At 36.8% G+C, this 18,833-nt stretch overlaps 1 protein-coding gene across 1 annotated transcript; it reads right to left on the minus strand.

The window, feature by feature from the left end:
* Positions 1-7,297: 7,297 nt before the first annotated feature.
* selenoi (selenoprotein I) lies at positions 7,298-18,418 on the minus strand. The gene is made up of 10 exons (XM_051662564.1): positions 18,271-18,418; positions 15,536-15,604; positions 14,939-15,047; positions 12,681-12,755; positions 11,640-11,902; positions 10,906-11,014; positions 10,724-10,772; positions 10,397-10,577; positions 10,061-10,243; positions 7,298-9,845 (listed from the first exon to the last, which is right to left on the minus strand). The coding sequence occupies exons 1-10, from the start codon at positions 18,325-18,327 to the stop codon at positions 9,738-9,740; spliced, it is 1,203 nt and encodes a 400-aa protein (XP_051518524.1). The 5' UTR covers positions 18,328-18,418; the 3' UTR covers positions 7,298-9,737.
* Positions 18,419-18,833: the final 415 nt, after the last annotated feature.

An 18,833-nucleotide genomic window follows, 5' to 3' on the forward strand; every position in this document is an offset into this window, starting at 1 on the left:
GCTCTATAGGTCCATACAATGCAAGTGAATGGTGGCCAGATATTTGAAGGTCCAAAAAGCATATAAAGGCTGCATAAAATTAATCCATAAGAGTCCAGTTGTTAAATCCATATCTTCAGAAGCAATACGATGAGTAGGGATGGACAGATCGATACTAAAGTATCGATACTTCTGATTCTGTTGTAGTATCAATAATATTGATCCTCATATAAAAATATTGATTCTGAAGTTTCTTTCTTTTTTTTTTAAAAAACTAGTGATCTTATTATTTAGATTACATGAATATGAATGCATCCCATAAGCTTCGAAGTGGAAAAAAAAAAATTATATAAGCGAGTAGTTGCATGTCACCGGAACTATTTTTTCTTCCGCTCATCTTGACGCGCAGAAATGCTAAAATACACTAGCTTCAAAGAGGGAGCAATGCATTCCTAAGGTGACAGAAAAAGAGCATCTAGTTATTCACACTAAGTAATGACAAATCTAGACGTGACATGTATTATAATGGGCTTGTGTGACAATTTTTAAAGGTTTATTTAAATTCAAAGTTGTTAAAACATTGATAATGATCTTTAATCCTCGTTAATAAATGATACCCTAATGAAAATGTAAATTGGATTTACTGCAGTATTATTGTAGTAAGTTAGTAATCATGACTGTAGGAACCATGACTGTAGTAACCAAGTTTTTTGTTTCTTTTTGGCAGTTACCAAGGTTTTGATACAATTAACTATGGGTTTATTACAGCATTACTGTAGTATCCATATGGTAACTTGGTTTTAGTAATAGTAACCGTATAATAATATCTATGGTTAATTTTTAGGTTTTATATGGCTTATACTAACTAATTTTTAAAGGGTAAACAAAGCAGCATAATAATATTCTGTTTAGGCCTATAAATATATATATAAAAATTAAGTAATAATTTAAGTTACTAATTTTATCCAAAGAATTCGTAAAAATTAAATTTAATAGAGGTATCAGTTTTGGTATCGATATCGGCGATGTTGGCCTAAAAGTACTTGGTATCGGATTGAAAAAAAATTACTATTAATTCTCTTTCCTGCCCATTAGGTGGCAATATGCACAAAGAATGCAAATGCCAAAAAAAAAAAAAAGAAGAAAGTGAAAGTAGAGATTTATAGTAAAAAAGGACTTAAAGGTGTTGTAAGCTATTTCAGCCGTTCTACTTTCACAAGACGTTGAATTAGCCAAGCCCCCTCTTTTCAAAACCCCGCACTCCAAAGATAACAAATTAGCTTTATTGAGACTGACATTATGTAGAAAAGGTTGTTTAAAACAACAGAAGCTAAATAGCGCTCTCAACAGACAACTGCTATGAACAACATGGCTTAAAAAATGTCAGTAAGCCTCAATAATTCGATACAACTAATAAAAAACTATGAGAACACGCAAAATGATTGACAGGTCAAAAGCGTCATTGTCCGCGGACCACAGGCACAATTGTTTTTTACGGTTTACAGAGTCTAGTGCTCTCACATAGACAGGTGAGTTATCTTATGACACTTCATTAATATCTTTCAGGGAGTAGGACAATTTTTTGCATACCTTTCCATGAAAATATTGCTTACAGCACCTTTAAATATTTATTTGTTTCTCACCCACACCTATCATATTGCTTCAGAAGAAATGGATTTAACCACTGCAGTCATATAGATTACTTTTATGCTGCCTTTATGTGCTTTTTGGACCTTCAAAGTTCTGGCTACCATTCACTGTGTGGCCATTTTATGGAAAAAAAGATGCAGTGAAAGTTAATGGTATCCGAGGCAAACATTCTGCCTAACATCTATTTTATTTTTCCTTGGAGAAAAGAATGTCATACAGGTTTGGAACAACAGGAGGGTGAGTAAATGATGGCTTAATTTTTATTTTTGGGTCTAAACTATTACTTTAAAGGAATATTCCGGGTTCAATACAAGTTAAGGTCAAACAATTAATTTTGAATCGTCCCTCATTTATTTAAAAAAAAAGGCATTCACAATGGAAGTGATTTGGGTCAGTCCATAAACGCTAAAATACACATCATTTCAAAAATAAAACCACAAGATGTAAACATTATACATGACATGATTTACATGTCATGTTTATATCTTGTGGCTATACATTTGAAATGGTGTGTATATTAACATTTATTTTTGCTTTTTTGCTTTTTTTTTGTTTTTGTTTTTGTTTTTTACTTTTTAATAAAGGAGGGACGAGTTGAATTAATTTTTTGTGGAAATCAACATTATGCTGCAAATGCTGTTAAGTGAGCAGAACGTGTATTGGACTTGGAATATTCCTTTAGTCAACATCCCTTCCTCCCATTACCTCCCCTCTTGCTCTCCCTTTCTCTAATCCCTCAGTCCCAGGACAATTTGACTACTCTTGAGTTTCTTAATTGTTTGGTCAGGATTTGACTGATGCTCTTTGTAAGTTTTAATCCGCTATCATGTTTCTCATTTTATGAATGAATGCGTCTCAATGACATCACTCAACTCTGCCAGCCAGTGCCAAAGGATGAAGATGCATAAACCAGTTTATGGGGAAGATTGCAAATTAAGAATATTTAATAATTCACTGGAAGGTTAAAGCAGGGAACTGTTGTTCAGGAATATGAAAATGTAATTTTGCTAAATTTTCAACAATTTTTTTTTTTTTTTTTAACAACTTAAGTTACGATTAAAATTACTTAGAATATACAACCAAATGTTTATGATTTCCTTGACCGTGGAATGCTTTCACAATTGTAACCAGCTATTTAGGCTAATGTTTGAGCATTTGAGGTGTGTGTGTTTTGTAACATGTTTATGAGCAACTGTGTTGTGGCTGCTCCCCAATGGCCAGAGGGGTTTTGAATAATGGACAGGTAAAGGAATCTTTCCCTCTTTTCATCTGGTGAGGAACTCATGAATTATGAAGACTGTTTTGGTACACGATATGGTTCTGAGGGGGCCTGGCCTTTGTGTGTGCATGTATGTGAACTGGTTAAGAAAGACTGAACCGAAGTGAGTGTGGAATGTCTGCACCTCTCCTCAAGGGCTGTTTTACACACACGCACACACACACACACAAAATAAAAATAAGAAAAGTTCCCAAGCAACCAAGTCAGACACTTCGATATCCTGCAGTTATATATTCCACATTTTTCAGCAGATAGAAAGGTGTACTTGTGAAGGCTACATCTTTTCTCTGGTGTGGGTATGAGCTAACATTGTAGCTATGAGCATTTTGAGAGTATGTTCATATCAACATTTTGCAACCTGTCGTGAAAGTATTTACCTTAAACATATGTGGATTTATCCAGTAAATACATGAGCAGCAACCAGTTGTTCATCTGAAATACACCAAACATCCAAAATGACATAAGTTACTGTGTGTGCGTGTGTGTGTGTGTGTGTGTGTTAAATGTCTGAACATTGCCAGGGTGCTAACCATTACCTCCAAGGCCATCCCATCAGTCTCTGTTTTAATTAAATGCACCATAGAAGAAAACGACAAATATGTAACATCTCAATGACTTAATTACAGGGGTATCGTACTCTACCTGGCAACTCAGTAATGAAGAGGCACTTCATCTCACAGTTCCTTGGGCATGAATCAATACGTAACGCATTTGGACCAAGGAAAAACAAAGTGGTTGGTGTTGTAATACAACATACTCTACATCATGTCTCACTTAGTATCCTTGATTAGATTTCCAAAACTTAAAGGAATATTCTGGTTGACTATCCCTGTTGACTACCAAAAAAAAAAAAAAAAAAAAAAAGCCAAATCGGGGTTACAGTGAGGCACTTACAATGGATAACAATGGGGCAAATTCGTAAACGTTCAAATATTCACTGTTTCAAAAGTATAGCCTGAAGACATAAGCAACATGCCTGTAAACATGCTTTTATAGTGATATAATCACTTGCTTACATTTTCTACATAAAGTTATATCCAATTTTACAACTTCATTGCCATGACAGCATAACGTTGGTGACAAATAACTAGTAGTTCGTCCGCTTAGAACAGTAGGCCACCACAAAAATTACGATTTAAACAACTTTAATGCTTACTTAAAAACACTCGTTTTAAAAGAATGAATTATGTGCTTTTATAACAATATATGATTCACATTTCTGTCTTTAAACCCTCAAAGAATTGTGCCTCACTGTAACCTCGATTTTTCCTTTTAGGAGGGACAAGTCGAAATTAATTTTTGTGGTAATCAACATCTGAATCAGAATCAGAATGAGCTTTATTGCCAAGTATGCTTACACACACAAGGGATTTGTCATGGTGACAGATGCTTCCAGTGCAAAGAGAATACAAACAATACACATATACAACATACAGTATACATACAATCATTTGAAATAAATAAACATATATATGTATGAAACGGTGAAATAAGAACAAAAAATAAGATACAACAGATAAATATATAGAGGAAACTACAGTAGGCAGTAATGTTGTTCAAATATGTTATATACAGATATACAGTTATGTGCAAGGTGATTTAATGTGTTGTGCAGAAGAGGTAGGATATGTCAAATAAATATAAATGGAATATAAATATAAATATGAATGTATAGTTGAATATGCACATGATTGTATTGCCACAATGGAGAGTATAGGGGGCAGTTTTAACTGTTCATAAGGTGAATGGCCTGAGGGAAGAAACAGTTCTTGTGCCTGACTGTTCTGGTGCTCAGAGCTCTGTAGCGCCGGCCAGAGGGCAACAGTTCAATATATATAACAATATAACAGTAAAACATATGTCAAATCAGATTCATACTCTATATCAATTCAGGGTAGGTTGTGATGCAAAAAAAATAAATAAGCATATTTATGTTATCTGTGCTGAGGCGGGAGTGTTGTTTTAAGCATAAACCTTGTTGAATTTTGATAAATTACCCTGAAAACACAACATTACATTATATTGTGTAAATTTATTGTGTAAATGAAATCAAGTTAATATATCTTGAGAAAAATATTTTTTGCAGTGTAATGAATGGATGTAATTTTAAAAAGTTTATGAAATCAAATTGAGCCAAACAAGATACATTTGTGACTTGCTCCAACAAAATGAGACATAAGGATTTTCATTTTATTTTCATTTTTTTTTAAATCATGAAATTCACAAAATAAATTTTATTTTTGACAGTCTTTGCCATGACCACCAATCACTGTTTTTGCCTCAAACAGTCTTGCCTTTTTGGTCTGTGTGCAGTGGCAGATTTAGGCATGGGCAACATGGGTAGTTGCCCAGTGCGACATCTTGCGGGGGGCGGCGGCATCTTGCGATGGGCGGCACGAGGCACCCACACAGAATACCAACAAAGGCCAACAACTTTTGGGCCGTGTTGAAGCGGGTTTCACCCAGGGCGCCATACAAGCTAGAACCACTACTGTCTGTGTGGGTTCATCATCATACTGTCACGTCCCTACTCCACACTGATGCAGGGTCATTAGCTGAAAACTTGTTTTCCAGCTTTTCAGAGTAGCTTCTTTTAGCCGCTCTAATCTCCTTTGTCAGTGTGTTTTTAGCCTGATTATACAAGATTTTATCTTCTGTAAGCATCCTCTTTGGCCTGACAAAGCTGCCTGAGTTTTGTTGTAGGCCATGGTTTGTCATTGTTGTATGTTAAGTAAGTCCTAGTAGGCATGCTCATAAAATTATTCCATTATAACATTATGCCACAAATGCAGCCAACTGTACTTATATAGAACCCAGAATATTCTTTCACATTATTTGTCTTTTAAAATGCCTTATCTTGTGTTAAATTATTAAAATTTAACACAACATCTAATTTTTGCATAGCTTAGAGTTGAATGTGAGCTCCAGACAATCTAAGTTTAACAATTTATCCTCTGACCTGTGTCAGGGTTCAAGCAGTGTCTTGCATTAGACATGTCCAAACTTGCCCAAAAGTGCCTTACACATTTAGATAATGTATAAATCATTAGTCAAATTGAAAATCATGGACATAACACACCATGGTAACTTGTGTGATAGAAAATTGAAGGGGTGCGCGGTGGTTGAGCCGTTATTAACCTTGCACGCTGTTAATGCCAGTTTAAATAAAAGATGAAGGCCTGGGCTTCTGGGTCAAGCAGACGTGACACCATTGTACCTCTCAGGCCTCTAGTAACCCAGGAAAACACGACAGGTGCACATCTTTACTTTTCAGGCAGCTAAGTTAAATACAAGACTTATGTATTGGTACAAAAAGCGGGAAAATAGCCATACGTCCTCTTATTCAAATATTTCGGTGTAACGTGAGGTGCTGGACTGTCAGCAGCACCTCGCCCTGACTTACGTTTCCTAGGAAATAACGGCTATACACCTGCCCTCTCTGGTTTCTAATGATGTGCATGCATTATTGAGCGCGCTCTCCCGGGTAGCACGGTGCGGTCCCACTCGAGGCACCAGGTCAGCCACGCACAAAACGGACCGCGCTCCAGGAACATTACGCTGACACTAATCGATGTTTAATTCATGCAACCTCCGATTAACTGTCAGTTTAGGACCAAGCACGCTCATTCCATGAAAGTCTGTCTTAAAGGTACACCCAGTATAATTTTTAATGTCCGATGCCATTGTAGAAATTCACTATTTAGTCAGCAATTATTTTAATCCATGTCTTGACTCATAAGTGAAAATGTCCAATAAAAGGGCTGTTATTTGGCTGATCATGTGATCCTAACATGGCAGCCCCCATGAGGGGAGCCTCTCCATGCAAAATAAAACAACTTACTGATATGACAGGAGTCTTCATCTTATGCGAGTGCTCATACTGTTTTCTTCAAATGTATTTCTTTAGGAGTGAAATTTTTTTTAATGAGGAAAAACTCATTTAGTGCACCTTTAAATAAAATTACCAAAAGATGCTGTTTCAAAATAAGGCAAAAGGCAGATTGGATTCTCTCAGCTTCAACTCAGAACCTTACCCTCTTTTCAGAAAAATCTTTCCCTATTCAGAAAAGGCTGTGCTTGGTATCATCAGTTTTTTCTTTGCATGTACTCCTGTAATACCATCTTTTTTTTTTTTTTTTTACATATACCATGTTATTCTTTTAAGTACCATAGAATACCATGTAAATAGCATGGTATTTCTCAAAGTACATGGTATCTGATATCACCACTGGTACAGCTGCAGACAGTACTTTTTTGTTAGGGTTTCAAAACAAATGCAGTGCAATTTTCAGTACACGAACTACTCAAGGCACACTGTACCACTCTGGGTGAAATCCTGCCTGTCCTAAGAAAGAGGAGTCAAAATCTGCAAAAGGACAAAATGATACCATGGATACACTTACATTTAATGGGGCAGCACAAGATAATGTTACAACATGGCTGGATTTTGTTGTACGATATGCAACGGTTTATGTGTTTTAGCCCACTTAAGATAAAAAAATAAAATTAAAAAAAAGTAAACAATTCCTTGTTCGCCAAGGCATTACACAAATGCATCTGCAATCTGTATCGCTTGGGTACAGTCACATTAGTGAGGGATGCTTACAGTTTAAAAATGATAATACAAATAAAAAGAATACACCAATCAGTCACACTGACAGTAGCCTCCACTAACCCTGGATTTGTGAAGCATGCTTTAGTATATCCAAAAGGTTTTACAATCATCAGCACAGCCAGTGTTTTAAAGTTACTGACCACAGCACCAAAACAATGTGTGCTAACAATTTTAAACGTGCCGATTACCGTGTTAAATTTGACCCACGGAGGAAATACTGTCATACAGGTCAATGCAAAAAATGGAGGAAAGCAAGGTCTTCCTAAAATCTCTCAATTCTACTTCAATGTAAGAGTGCCCTTAGGGATGAGTGACATCACACCGTTCTTTAACAACAAATGTATTTCAAGAGTGTACTTGACAGTAAAATTAGAAATTGAGAATCACAACAAATAATGTTTACTTTGGACATAACACAGGTTATTAATGTAATGTTTCCTAAATTCATGTCAAACAGTTTAGAGGATAAGGGGGATAATTATGTTTTTATATTTAACTGTACTATGGAGATTTAAAAAAAAAAAAAAAGTAAAATGAACAATAATATATTGTTATTACAACATGGATATGTTATACATGTTTAAACATTAGTCAAATGGTTTCACTGACTGGCCTTCTTCCTATAAAAACCAAACATTCTGAAGCATGAGTGAGAGTATGCAAGTGTAAAACACTTACACAGATTATATACATACATATCCGCACACACTTTTACATACATTATAAACAAATCATAAACACACACACGCACACATTTTGCACAATCAGTGAAAGCTTTAAAAAGAATATTCTATGACCATTGCAAATCCCCCCCAAAAGAAAATAAGAACCCAAATAAAATATGCAGAAAAAGCAACAGAAAAAGAGAGGAAAGCTGAATGCTGGAATGAGTTTGATGTAAATCATGACACCTGTAGTTTGCATGTTGGTGGCACAGAGACTAGTGCTTTTATCGTGTTTAAAGAACGAAGCGAGATTTGACTCGCTCACTCCAAGTGCACCCTCTCCTGGTTAGGGTTTGAAGTGCACTCTTCATTAAAGCACGAATAAACTCAATAAAAGCCCACTAGTGAAGCAAGGAGGAAAGAAGCAAAAAGATAGATGGAGAAAATGAAAATTGGCATGCAGACACACCATCACCAATGTAAAAAGGAACCAAAACAAACAAAAAAAGATAGCAGTTAAAAAGTTCAAAGGGTAGAACCTATTATTCCTACTGCCAATCAGTAAGAAAGGCTGTGGTTTGAGTGGTTGATGACTGGTTACTTGTGTAATGTCTTCAAGTGAGTAATTTCGGTAGTCCTGTCTTGTTATTTCTTTCATTATTATAATTCCCTATGAATTCTATGTGATCCGCAAAAACACCAACTTTTAAATAATCAATTATCTTCCCTGTTTCCATATATATATAAGATTAATAATAACCGAAAATGAGACTGTTCCCTATCAGACTACTTAAGCTGTCCATTGTAGTAATGTAATTTAGTAATGCCTTTTGCTTCAATCATACTGTAAATTGTTTAAAAAAAAGATGACTATCAAAGTGAGCATTTGAGGCCAAGATTAAATTTAAATAAAATCTTCAAGTCCAATAAGCTGAAGACAATTATCATCTTATGTGTAAATCATGTGATTTGTTACATGTGATGAAGCATGCTGGACTCGTCTGTGGACTTAAGTAAAATTATATCAGCTGTTTAAAGGCTCCTAGTATCTCAGCTGAAAAGCACATTTCCTTAGGAAACAAGCAATATTCCCAGCTTCACAGATATGAGACAACCAAACAGTCTTCACTTGGAGCTAGCAACACAATACTGCTCTTTCTGGGAGGAATGGGCCCTGTTACGCAGCTGCAAGTCTAGGCACTGTAGGTCCTGTTGTGCAGCTGCATTTTTTTGAGCTCAGTGAGTCCCATGCTGCAGCTCTGTCTCTGGGCTCAATAGGTCCTGTGGCGCAGCTCCACCCCTGAGCACAGTGGGCCCTCTGGAGCAGCTCTGCCTCTGGACTCAGTGAGCCCCGTGGCGGAGCTCCAACTCTGAGCTCATTGGGTCAAGTGGTGCAGCTGCATCTCTGGGCTCAATCAGTCTAGTTGATGGAGCAGCATCCTCAGAAAAAGAAGGCGTGTTTGGTCAGTAAAATTTGGTTTCCTGGTGTAAGCTGTGTCTCCTTGGTGATTAGTGAGAGTCGGCTAGCTGAAGATTATGCTTTGATAGCTTAGACCTCAGCAGCCTTCAGGCCAATTTTCTCCTCGTCTTGTCAGTCCAAGTTAGGCTTCTTCAGTGAGAAAGCATATATATTAAAATGATCACTCAACTGCTTTACCTGCACAGGGAGACAAGAAAAGGAGATAGAAGTCCACATAAGCATGAAAGCTAACGAAAGATGATAATCTAACAACAACAACATTTTTTTTTACAGTTAAAATTAATAAAACATCATACTTGTTCACAAACTAATAAGCAGACAATACCGCAACTGATGGCCTTGATGTGTGTTATTGTCATGCATGTGCAGAGTCTGGCTGTGTGTGTACTTACAACAGACACTCCATAGTGTATGTGAGTGAGTAGGACTATAGCCGTCCATATGTACAGGATGACCGTTTCGCTGTTCTGTACAGTCCCAGATATCACTAGCAACACAACAGCTGCCATCGGCAACAACAACAAACTCAAAGGCTTGCATCGAGTATTGCTCATCTGGCATACAATGAGCTTACACTGAGAGAGAGAGAGAGAGAGAGAGAGAGAAAGAGAGAGTGCATGTCATGAGCAGACATCTGAAAAGATGTTTCAATAGCAACTGAAAGACATTCATTGTCTTGGCTACATAATCGATCTATTCCAGAGAGTTAGAGAATTGTGCATACTCACAGTAACATTGGAGAAGGCTGTTCCCACCATGAGATAAAAGACTCTGGGTTGCTGCTGGATGATGTCTGTGGGAGAGAGACTGATCCACAGTGTAGAGAGCACAAACAAGAGGACAGGAGAGAAAAAAGGCAACAAGGCCTCATACACAGAACTGTGCTTCATGGTGTTATTACGGTACGCCCTTAAAAAAATACAGAGAGAGAGTGAGAATAAATATCCCTGTTTTACAACAATACATTATTTAATCAATAATGTACAAAGTACATTATAAACAAGTTATTTTTTATGAAGTGTACTGTTTGTTTTAAGAGGTCTGGACAAACTTACTTGAAGACATTGTAGAGGCTCATTGGCAGCGTTACAACAAATAAACAACCTGCAATTAGACAGATGGGAGACAAAAATCAGATCAAACTTAATTTACAAGTTTGTGCCTAACATCCAATGAAAACACAGTGTGTGAAGTTTTAACTGTGAGAAGAATCAATGAAAGTGCAGAGCTTGCTCACCAACAATCATGACAGTGAAGAGATCTCTGTAATGAATATTCCAAACAACAGGTTTGTACCATGTCTCCACACCTACCACTGCTGTTACAATGTACACGATAGAAATAGTCTAAGAAGAATAAACAGAGAAGCATTTTTAAAACCTTGCACAGGGGGCCTGGGTAGCTCAGCGGTAAAATACGCTGGCTACCACCCCTGGAGTTTGCTAGCTCGCTAGTTAGAATCCCAGGGCATGCTGAGTGACTCCAGCCAGGTCTCCTAAGCAACCAAATTGGCCCGGTTGCTAGGGAGGGTAGAGTCACATGGGGTAAACTCCTCGTGGTCGCTATAATGTGGTTCGTTCTCGGTGGGGCGCGTGGCGAGTTGAGCGTGGTTGCTGCGGTGGATGGCGTGAAGCCTCCACACGCGCTATGTCTCCGTGGCAACGCACTCAACAAGCCACATGATAAGATGCGCGGGTTGACGGTCTCAGATGCAGAGGCAAAAGATTCGTCCTCTGCCACCCGGACTGAGGCGAATCACTATGCAACCACGAGGACTTAAAAGCACATTGGGAACAGGGCATTCCAAATTGGGAGAAAAAAAAACCTAGCACAGACTTTTTAACGGTATTTGCTTCCTTTTAAGGGATCAATAAAGTATCTTATCTACTCAACGTAGTTCTACCTTAAAGAACAGTATTACATATTTTGAAAAAGCCATACTTTGTTCATTAGTTTAAAATAAAAAATTACCACTTGGCTGATATCGTAGCCCCAAGGCAGGAACAAAATTCCAGTGTTGTATTTCTCCCAGTGTGACAGTATGAAGGAAAAAAGGACAACCCATAACAGGTAATGCAGCGTTACCACGCTGACGCCGGTATCACCCCGTCCAAAGACAGAGTAGACTGCAGCAACAAAAAACACACATGCCCAGCTGTCCAGGCCGTGATCAAACAGTTCACCCAGCGGAGTACTGGAGTTTGTTCTCCGAGCCTGTTTTCCATCCACACCATCTGCAATGTACACACACACCAAAATGATTTAAAGGAATGTTCCGTGTTCAATACAAGTTAAGCTCAATCGATAGCATTTGTAGCATAATCTTGATTACCAGAGAAAATATTGTAGACTCGTTCCTTGTTTATTTAAAATTACAATGGACTTGAATGTCCATTACAAACACTCACGTTATAAACGGTTTCAAATGTATAAAAATCACAAGAAGTGAACATTATGAGTGTAAATGATTTTAGTGTGATAAAATCTCTGATCTACACTATTTTAGTGTAATAAGGGTTACTGGCCTTGTATCGTCAAGGAAACAAACTTATTAAAGTAATACTGACTATAACTTTACATTGATAAGTTTATTAAGCAACTTTAATCACACACAAATCATGTTAATGCATATAATGTTTGTCCAGTGTCTACACTTTTGAAATAGCATATTTTTCGTTTATGGACTGGCCCCATTCACTTCCATTGTAAGCGCCTAACTGTAACCACGACTTTTAATAATAATAAAAATAAAATAAAAATTACAAACGAGGGACAAGTCGAAATTATTTTTTGTGGTAATCAAAATTATGCCACAAATGCTGTTGATTGAGCTTAACTTGAATTCAACTCGGAACATTCCTTTAAAAGTCACATATTTATGCATACACATGTTCCTTGACCCTACGTGTAATATTCACAGAAGTACCAACAGGATCAATAAACAGACCACTAGTGGACAAAACGAAACTAAGTAGTATCAACAATTCTAAAAAGAGAAAGACACACACTTACCTAAGGTATAGGCCAGAAAGTTAAACAAACCAGCAGCTATCCACATCCAACTTGGCACATGTGTGTGGCCTTCCGCTATATCACACAAAGAGACAAATAAAGAATGAATCTCATTGTGTAATGCAACATCAGTTATGCATTAACATCATGTACCTGCTAACCGTGCTGAGAAATTTGACTGTAAGGGTGTACTGTTTGTGTGAGTAACTACAGTATACAGTGCTGGGTAGTTTACTTCTGAATTGTAATACCGTACTAATTACAAATTACATGACTGAAATTGCAATCAGTAACGTAATCTCTTGGATTACATTTTTGGGTAATATAATCTGATTATTTTTGGATTACCTCTGACCTAGGGCTGCACAATTAATTAACAAAATAATTGAGATTACAATTACAGCTGCTGCATTTAACTAATCTTTAAAAGTGTCAATTACATCATTCAATTTATATCTTTAGATTCCCGTAGTGTCAAGATTTTTTATTTAAAAATTGTTTTGGTCCATTGTATGCATGAATGCAATAGACAATCAGAAAATTTGTTTAAATTAGTCTATTAGCAAATCAGAAACATCAACCTAGTATTCTAGTATTGCTGTTTTGCATACTTTTTTTTTTGTGTGTGTGTGGATTTTTCCCCTTTTTCTCCCAATTTGGAATGCCCAATTCCCAATGGGATTTTTAAGTCCTCGTGGTCGCATAGTGATTCGCCTCAGTCCGGGTGGCGGAGGACAAATCCCATAAATGTTTAGTCAAAGGTACTTATGTCCAGAAATTTAGAAGCATGGATCACAAATGTATTTTACAAGGTGTAAAAATATGAAGGGAGTTGAGTGTTTTCCCTAATGATGCTGATAGAGCTCTAGGCCCTTGATCAATGACAGACTCAAATATGTTTGAGTTTAACAGCCATTTCTTATGGGAGACTTTTGAGAATTATGGACAGGTGCCACGGGTGTGTTAAACCACCATACATGGTCTTACTCTGGCAATTTTGGCATTACAAACACAATTCATGTGTGCTAACGGATTAGACCAGTCATATTTGTGAATCAAAGTCACAAAAACAGTCTCAAAAGTTATCACAAAAGCGAAAGTGCATTCATTTAAATTTTTTAAGTAAAGTACAAAATCAATTCACGAAACTAAAGCAAACTTTACCTCACTAAGTAAATCGGTTTGGCATTTATGTGTGGATTACATTGTAAATATGAAATGTAAATGTATTTGTGCATTTTAATGCGTTTGATAAACAAAATCTTTACAAAGATATAGTGACATGTTTTTATGACATACCGAGTGATAATTCAAATACCAATTAAAATGTGTTCATCAGGAGTTGGTTCAATTTGCAAGTTAAAGTTCAGAAATCATGCAAGCACCTACAAATGCTTCTTTAGATTTTACGTGGAATCATTTGCAATGGACAGGATATTAAGTTTCAGAAAGCAGGGTTTAAATTGCACAGGAATGTTTTTGCCCAGTGTCTCCTTTATTTTTGTAAATCCAGTGGTCAAATGCTGAGTGAGACCGCTCCATCTTCAGTGTAATTATAGCTACCTGGCTATAGTGGCTAATATCAGGTCTGTGTGTGCAATTTCACAGACCTCATCCTCTGTTCTGAAAACACTCAAAGACTTACTGATTGTATATCAGCAGTAGGCTGATTTCTAATAAAAAAAATAAAAAAAATAAAATTAGGTTGGGATCAATAAATTATGAACAATTTACTGTCGTTTCTTTAGTAATATGTAATCCACTAAAAGTAATCTGATTATGAGTATTTAAAAAAGTAATTTAATCTAATTACAAGTATTTGATTTTTTCATATTTAATTGTTTAATCCAGATTACTTGTAATCTGTTACTACCCAGCACTGAGTGTAAATGTAGTCTGGATATTTAGAGTTCATTTATGCTCTGTTAATGCATATGTGAGTGAGCGCTGGGACTGTGCATAGGTGTGGCTATGTTTTCACAGATTACTAGTTGATAAGAGAATGATGAGCTGGAAATGAGACGTAGATCCTTCTCATATAAAAATGTCATTACAAAGGCAACATACTTGCACGAGAGAGAGAGAGAGAGAGCGAGAGGAGAAAGAACAGGAACCTCTTTCTTATTGTCACCTACTGGTTATTGCTGCAATCATTACAATGGCCTCAAGAGAGTAAGAGAACATTGACATATTAATCTCACTAGCTCATCATGACTATCACAAACTGCACCCACCAAAGTATACAGTACAGACTTTACCTGAGGCATAGAAGTCAAAGTCATAGAAGGACAGCAAGGTGTAGGTGAGTACCAGGAACATGAACCCTGTAAACGTAATGAGGTTAGGGGCAAGCCATCTGGGCAAGACCTGAGACACACAGAGAGAGAGAAATTAGCAAATTGCAAATGGTCTGATCTCTTTTGCAGGTAAATAGATCCAGACGGATTGGAACATACATTAATGTTGCATATATGGAATTAAATGAAAGCAAAACACAATGTAATGTTATTTTTATTTTTTAAGTTAAATACCACTTTATATTCATGCCATCAAAAGGTTTATGTAAAAATTGACAGACAAGTAACAGATTCACATAAACACATCTTCATAGAACAATTACATGAACACTAGTTTGAAAGGGACATTTGTGTATGGTCATACTAATTTGAATTTTAAGTCTCTTGCTCTTTAAGATCAAATAAATTCTTGGGTGTTCATGCCTAACTTCTTAATCTTTACAACTATAACTAAAGGCATAAAACTGTTCTCACATCAGTGGCTATAGGTTCAGTATATATGCCCTCAAACATTCTGGTAACTTCCAAAATGGCAATCGTAGCTCCTAATGTTCTCACCTTTACGACTGAGTTCCAAAAGGGGTGCATTACGTAGATGGAAAGGGGGTTGGAGTCCACTGCACTGTACTGTAAAGAGGAAAAGGAAGACAGAAGAGATGCTGAGTAATGACAACACATTGACACTATTCAAAAAGTGTGAATGTGTCAACGTCCCAAGCATGTCAAAGCTAGACAACAGAGCATTTCTGAAATGCCTTAAATGAACTTTGTTGCATGTATGAAATCTAGACCACATACACTGGCTTAAACACTAATTGTCTTAAGGGGCTGGTACAGTTTGCAGATATGAGTTGTTGAATTAATTCCAATGTTACCTTCACACCTACAGACAATTTCTATACAAATTTAGAATGGTTTAAATTAGTGGTGAGCATTTCCCAATAGCCTAATTTTGCGGTCGAGTACTCTAAAACATAAAAAAATTATTAACAGATTACTTGAAATTTAGAATTTAGGTTCCACCTTCAACCTTTGAACCTTTTTTTTTTTAGAAGAATATCTCAGCTCTGTCAGTCCTTACAATGCAAGTGAATGGTGATCAGGCCTTTAAAGCTCCAAAAAGCATATAAAGTCAGCATAAAAGTAATCCATACAACTCCTCTGGTTTAACTAATGTCTTCTGAATTGATCCAGTTTGTTTAGGGTGACAACAGACCAAAATATAACTCCTTTTTCACTGTACATCTTGACATTGCAGTCTCTAGGCACAATCATGATTTCAAGCTTGATTACAGTGTTGTAGGAAGTGTTGAGCTTGAAATCATGATCGCCAAGGAGACTGCAGTCAAGATGTACAGTGGAAAAGGAGTTATATTTGGTCCTCTCACATCCAAAACCAACTGGATCACTTCAGAATACATAGATTAAACCAGTGGAGCCTTATGGATTATGTTTCTGCTGACTTTATCTGCTTTTTGGAGCTTCAAAGGCCTGATCACCATTCACTTGCATTGAATAGACCTATAGAGCGGAGATATTTTTCTTCAAATCTTCGTTTGTGTTCTGCAGAATAAAGAAGGTCATACACATCTTAGATTACATAAGGGTGTGTAAATGATGAGAGAATTTGCATTTTTAGGTGAAATAACCCTATAAGATTTTAGACAGAGCAGTGTTTTTACTAGTCGAATATTTAAAGCTGAATGAGTACTCAATAAATCATGCACATTCCTAGTCTTAATGTAATGCCCTTCTAATATGGGACAATCTATGGTCCCAATGCAAAAGTCATGATTCAGCGGTGGCGGCAGATCACTTTCAACTGCTCTATCAGCATGTGTTGTTCACCATTAAAGACTTGAAAACATCTGGATCTGGGAAGAGCTGCCCCACAACCCTTGACTGAAAATCCTAGTTACTTGGGGAAAACAATTATTAAGCTGCTTATGTACTTTGTCTAAGTGCCTTAGTAGTGGACATTGAGGAATGGCTAAATACAATCAGTACTGCTGAATCTAATCAGAAAAATACATTATAAATCATGGTCAGTGTCCGGGCAATCATGGTTTGTTGAATGAAGACAACTCCCAGTCTCCAGTCAAGAAGAATTAATCAAAGGATGTTGTGAAACGGTTGGAGAATAATGCAGTAGCAGACAGCAGGGGTGGCGTTTTTACAATTTGCATAGTATTTTGAGAGAAAATGTAGCATAGCTTGTTTTCTATGTCAGAGAAAACCATTCAGACATACATATTATGTGTTCAATATCCATTTCAACTTTGTGCAAACATGCAGTGCAAGAATAGCACACATAAACTAAGTCCTTAAACCTACAGTCCACAACACTAAATAAATAAAAAAATAAATATACCTCATCAGGCCAAGTCAACACTGAGGTACATGTGGCGCAAGACAGGGCCAGACTGGCATGTGTCATTTTCATTCACAAATTCTTTCGAATATCTACTTCTGAGGACATAAAACTCACTGTCACACTTAGGAATTTGACCCTCAAGTTCAACACCCTTATTTCAAACAACACTGTCAAAGTGAGTTAACACACTACATGAAAGGTAACACACTGCAAAATTCACATACTTTAAAACTACATCACAGGTCATGTTTATGCAACCATGCATAAGTTGTTAACAACTAGATGGACTAAGAGCTTTTCAAGACATTCTTTTCTTAAGCCCTATCTTTTTCAATATTGTCATATACTGTCATGCCAGAATGTTGAAAGAGTACACTGAACAATTAAAGTGAAACCTCGAAGGGTGTGACTGACATTCAAAACTTGCCCAAACCATCTAGATCCTTGACTGAGCCGGTGTTAAAAGCCACACCTACACCTCTAGCCATAACCATACTAGGGAGTCAAAAATCGGCACGACACCGAAACCATGAGTCCAAACGATTTACAAACTAGCCACTAAATAAAGCCATCTAATGCGGCTAAAAAAAAGCTGGACATGGGAACATGTGTTGTATACCAAAGGTTAAATATGCATTTAAACAAAACAGCATCGTAAAAAGATCATTTACTTTCACTGGCGTTGTCAATACACTGTAGGATATCAGCAAGCAAGCAACCAGTTAATACGTCATGAATTACCCATAAAGTCGTGGTGAAATCACACAGTTATATTTTTAAACGTGACAATAAACGTCTGTTTTTCTTTCTCGTGAGCGGCACACACCGGTGTCATATGCTGTCATGAGCATAGCACAGCTAGCCGACACGCCGAAGTCCAACACATTAGGTAGAATATGGTGGTTTAAAGCGACCTCACCTTATATTTATCAAAACCTGAGAGTTGCTCTTGGGTGACATATTCGTAGAGAGCCATGATGACCGCAGCACGGCTCTGAAACGGACCGAAATTGACCACCCGTGTCGGCTCAGTGTGGGCTCGGAGGATCCGCAGTGCTACTGCTTTGCGTGAGCGGCGGTGCAGTGGCGTGACGACTGAAACTCCGCCCACAATGATATACGCTGTTTCATAATAAAGGCTGAGTTGGAATTTGCAGTAAAACATCAGATAAGATCATAAAAGGCTAAAATCCACAAAGTACAAATAAATAAATACATAATATATATATATATATATATATATATATATATATATATATATATATATATATATATATATATATATATATATACACTGGTGGCCAAAAGTTGAACGCCACTTTGGTAAATAAAAGTACCAATTTCTTTCCATAAGAGCAAAATCTGTACATTATTCCAAAATTTTGGCTGCCAGTGTGTATATATATATATATATATATATATATATATATACACACACACACACACACACACACACACACACACACACACACACACACACAC

Source organism: Myxocyprinus asiaticus, chromosome 29 (genome assembly GCF_019703515.2).
Source record: "Myxocyprinus asiaticus isolate MX2 ecotype Aquarium Trade chromosome 29, UBuf_Myxa_2, whole genome shotgun sequence".
In the NCBI taxonomy this organism is placed as follows: domain Eukaryota; kingdom Metazoa; phylum Chordata; class Actinopteri; order Cypriniformes; family Catostomidae; genus Myxocyprinus; species Myxocyprinus asiaticus.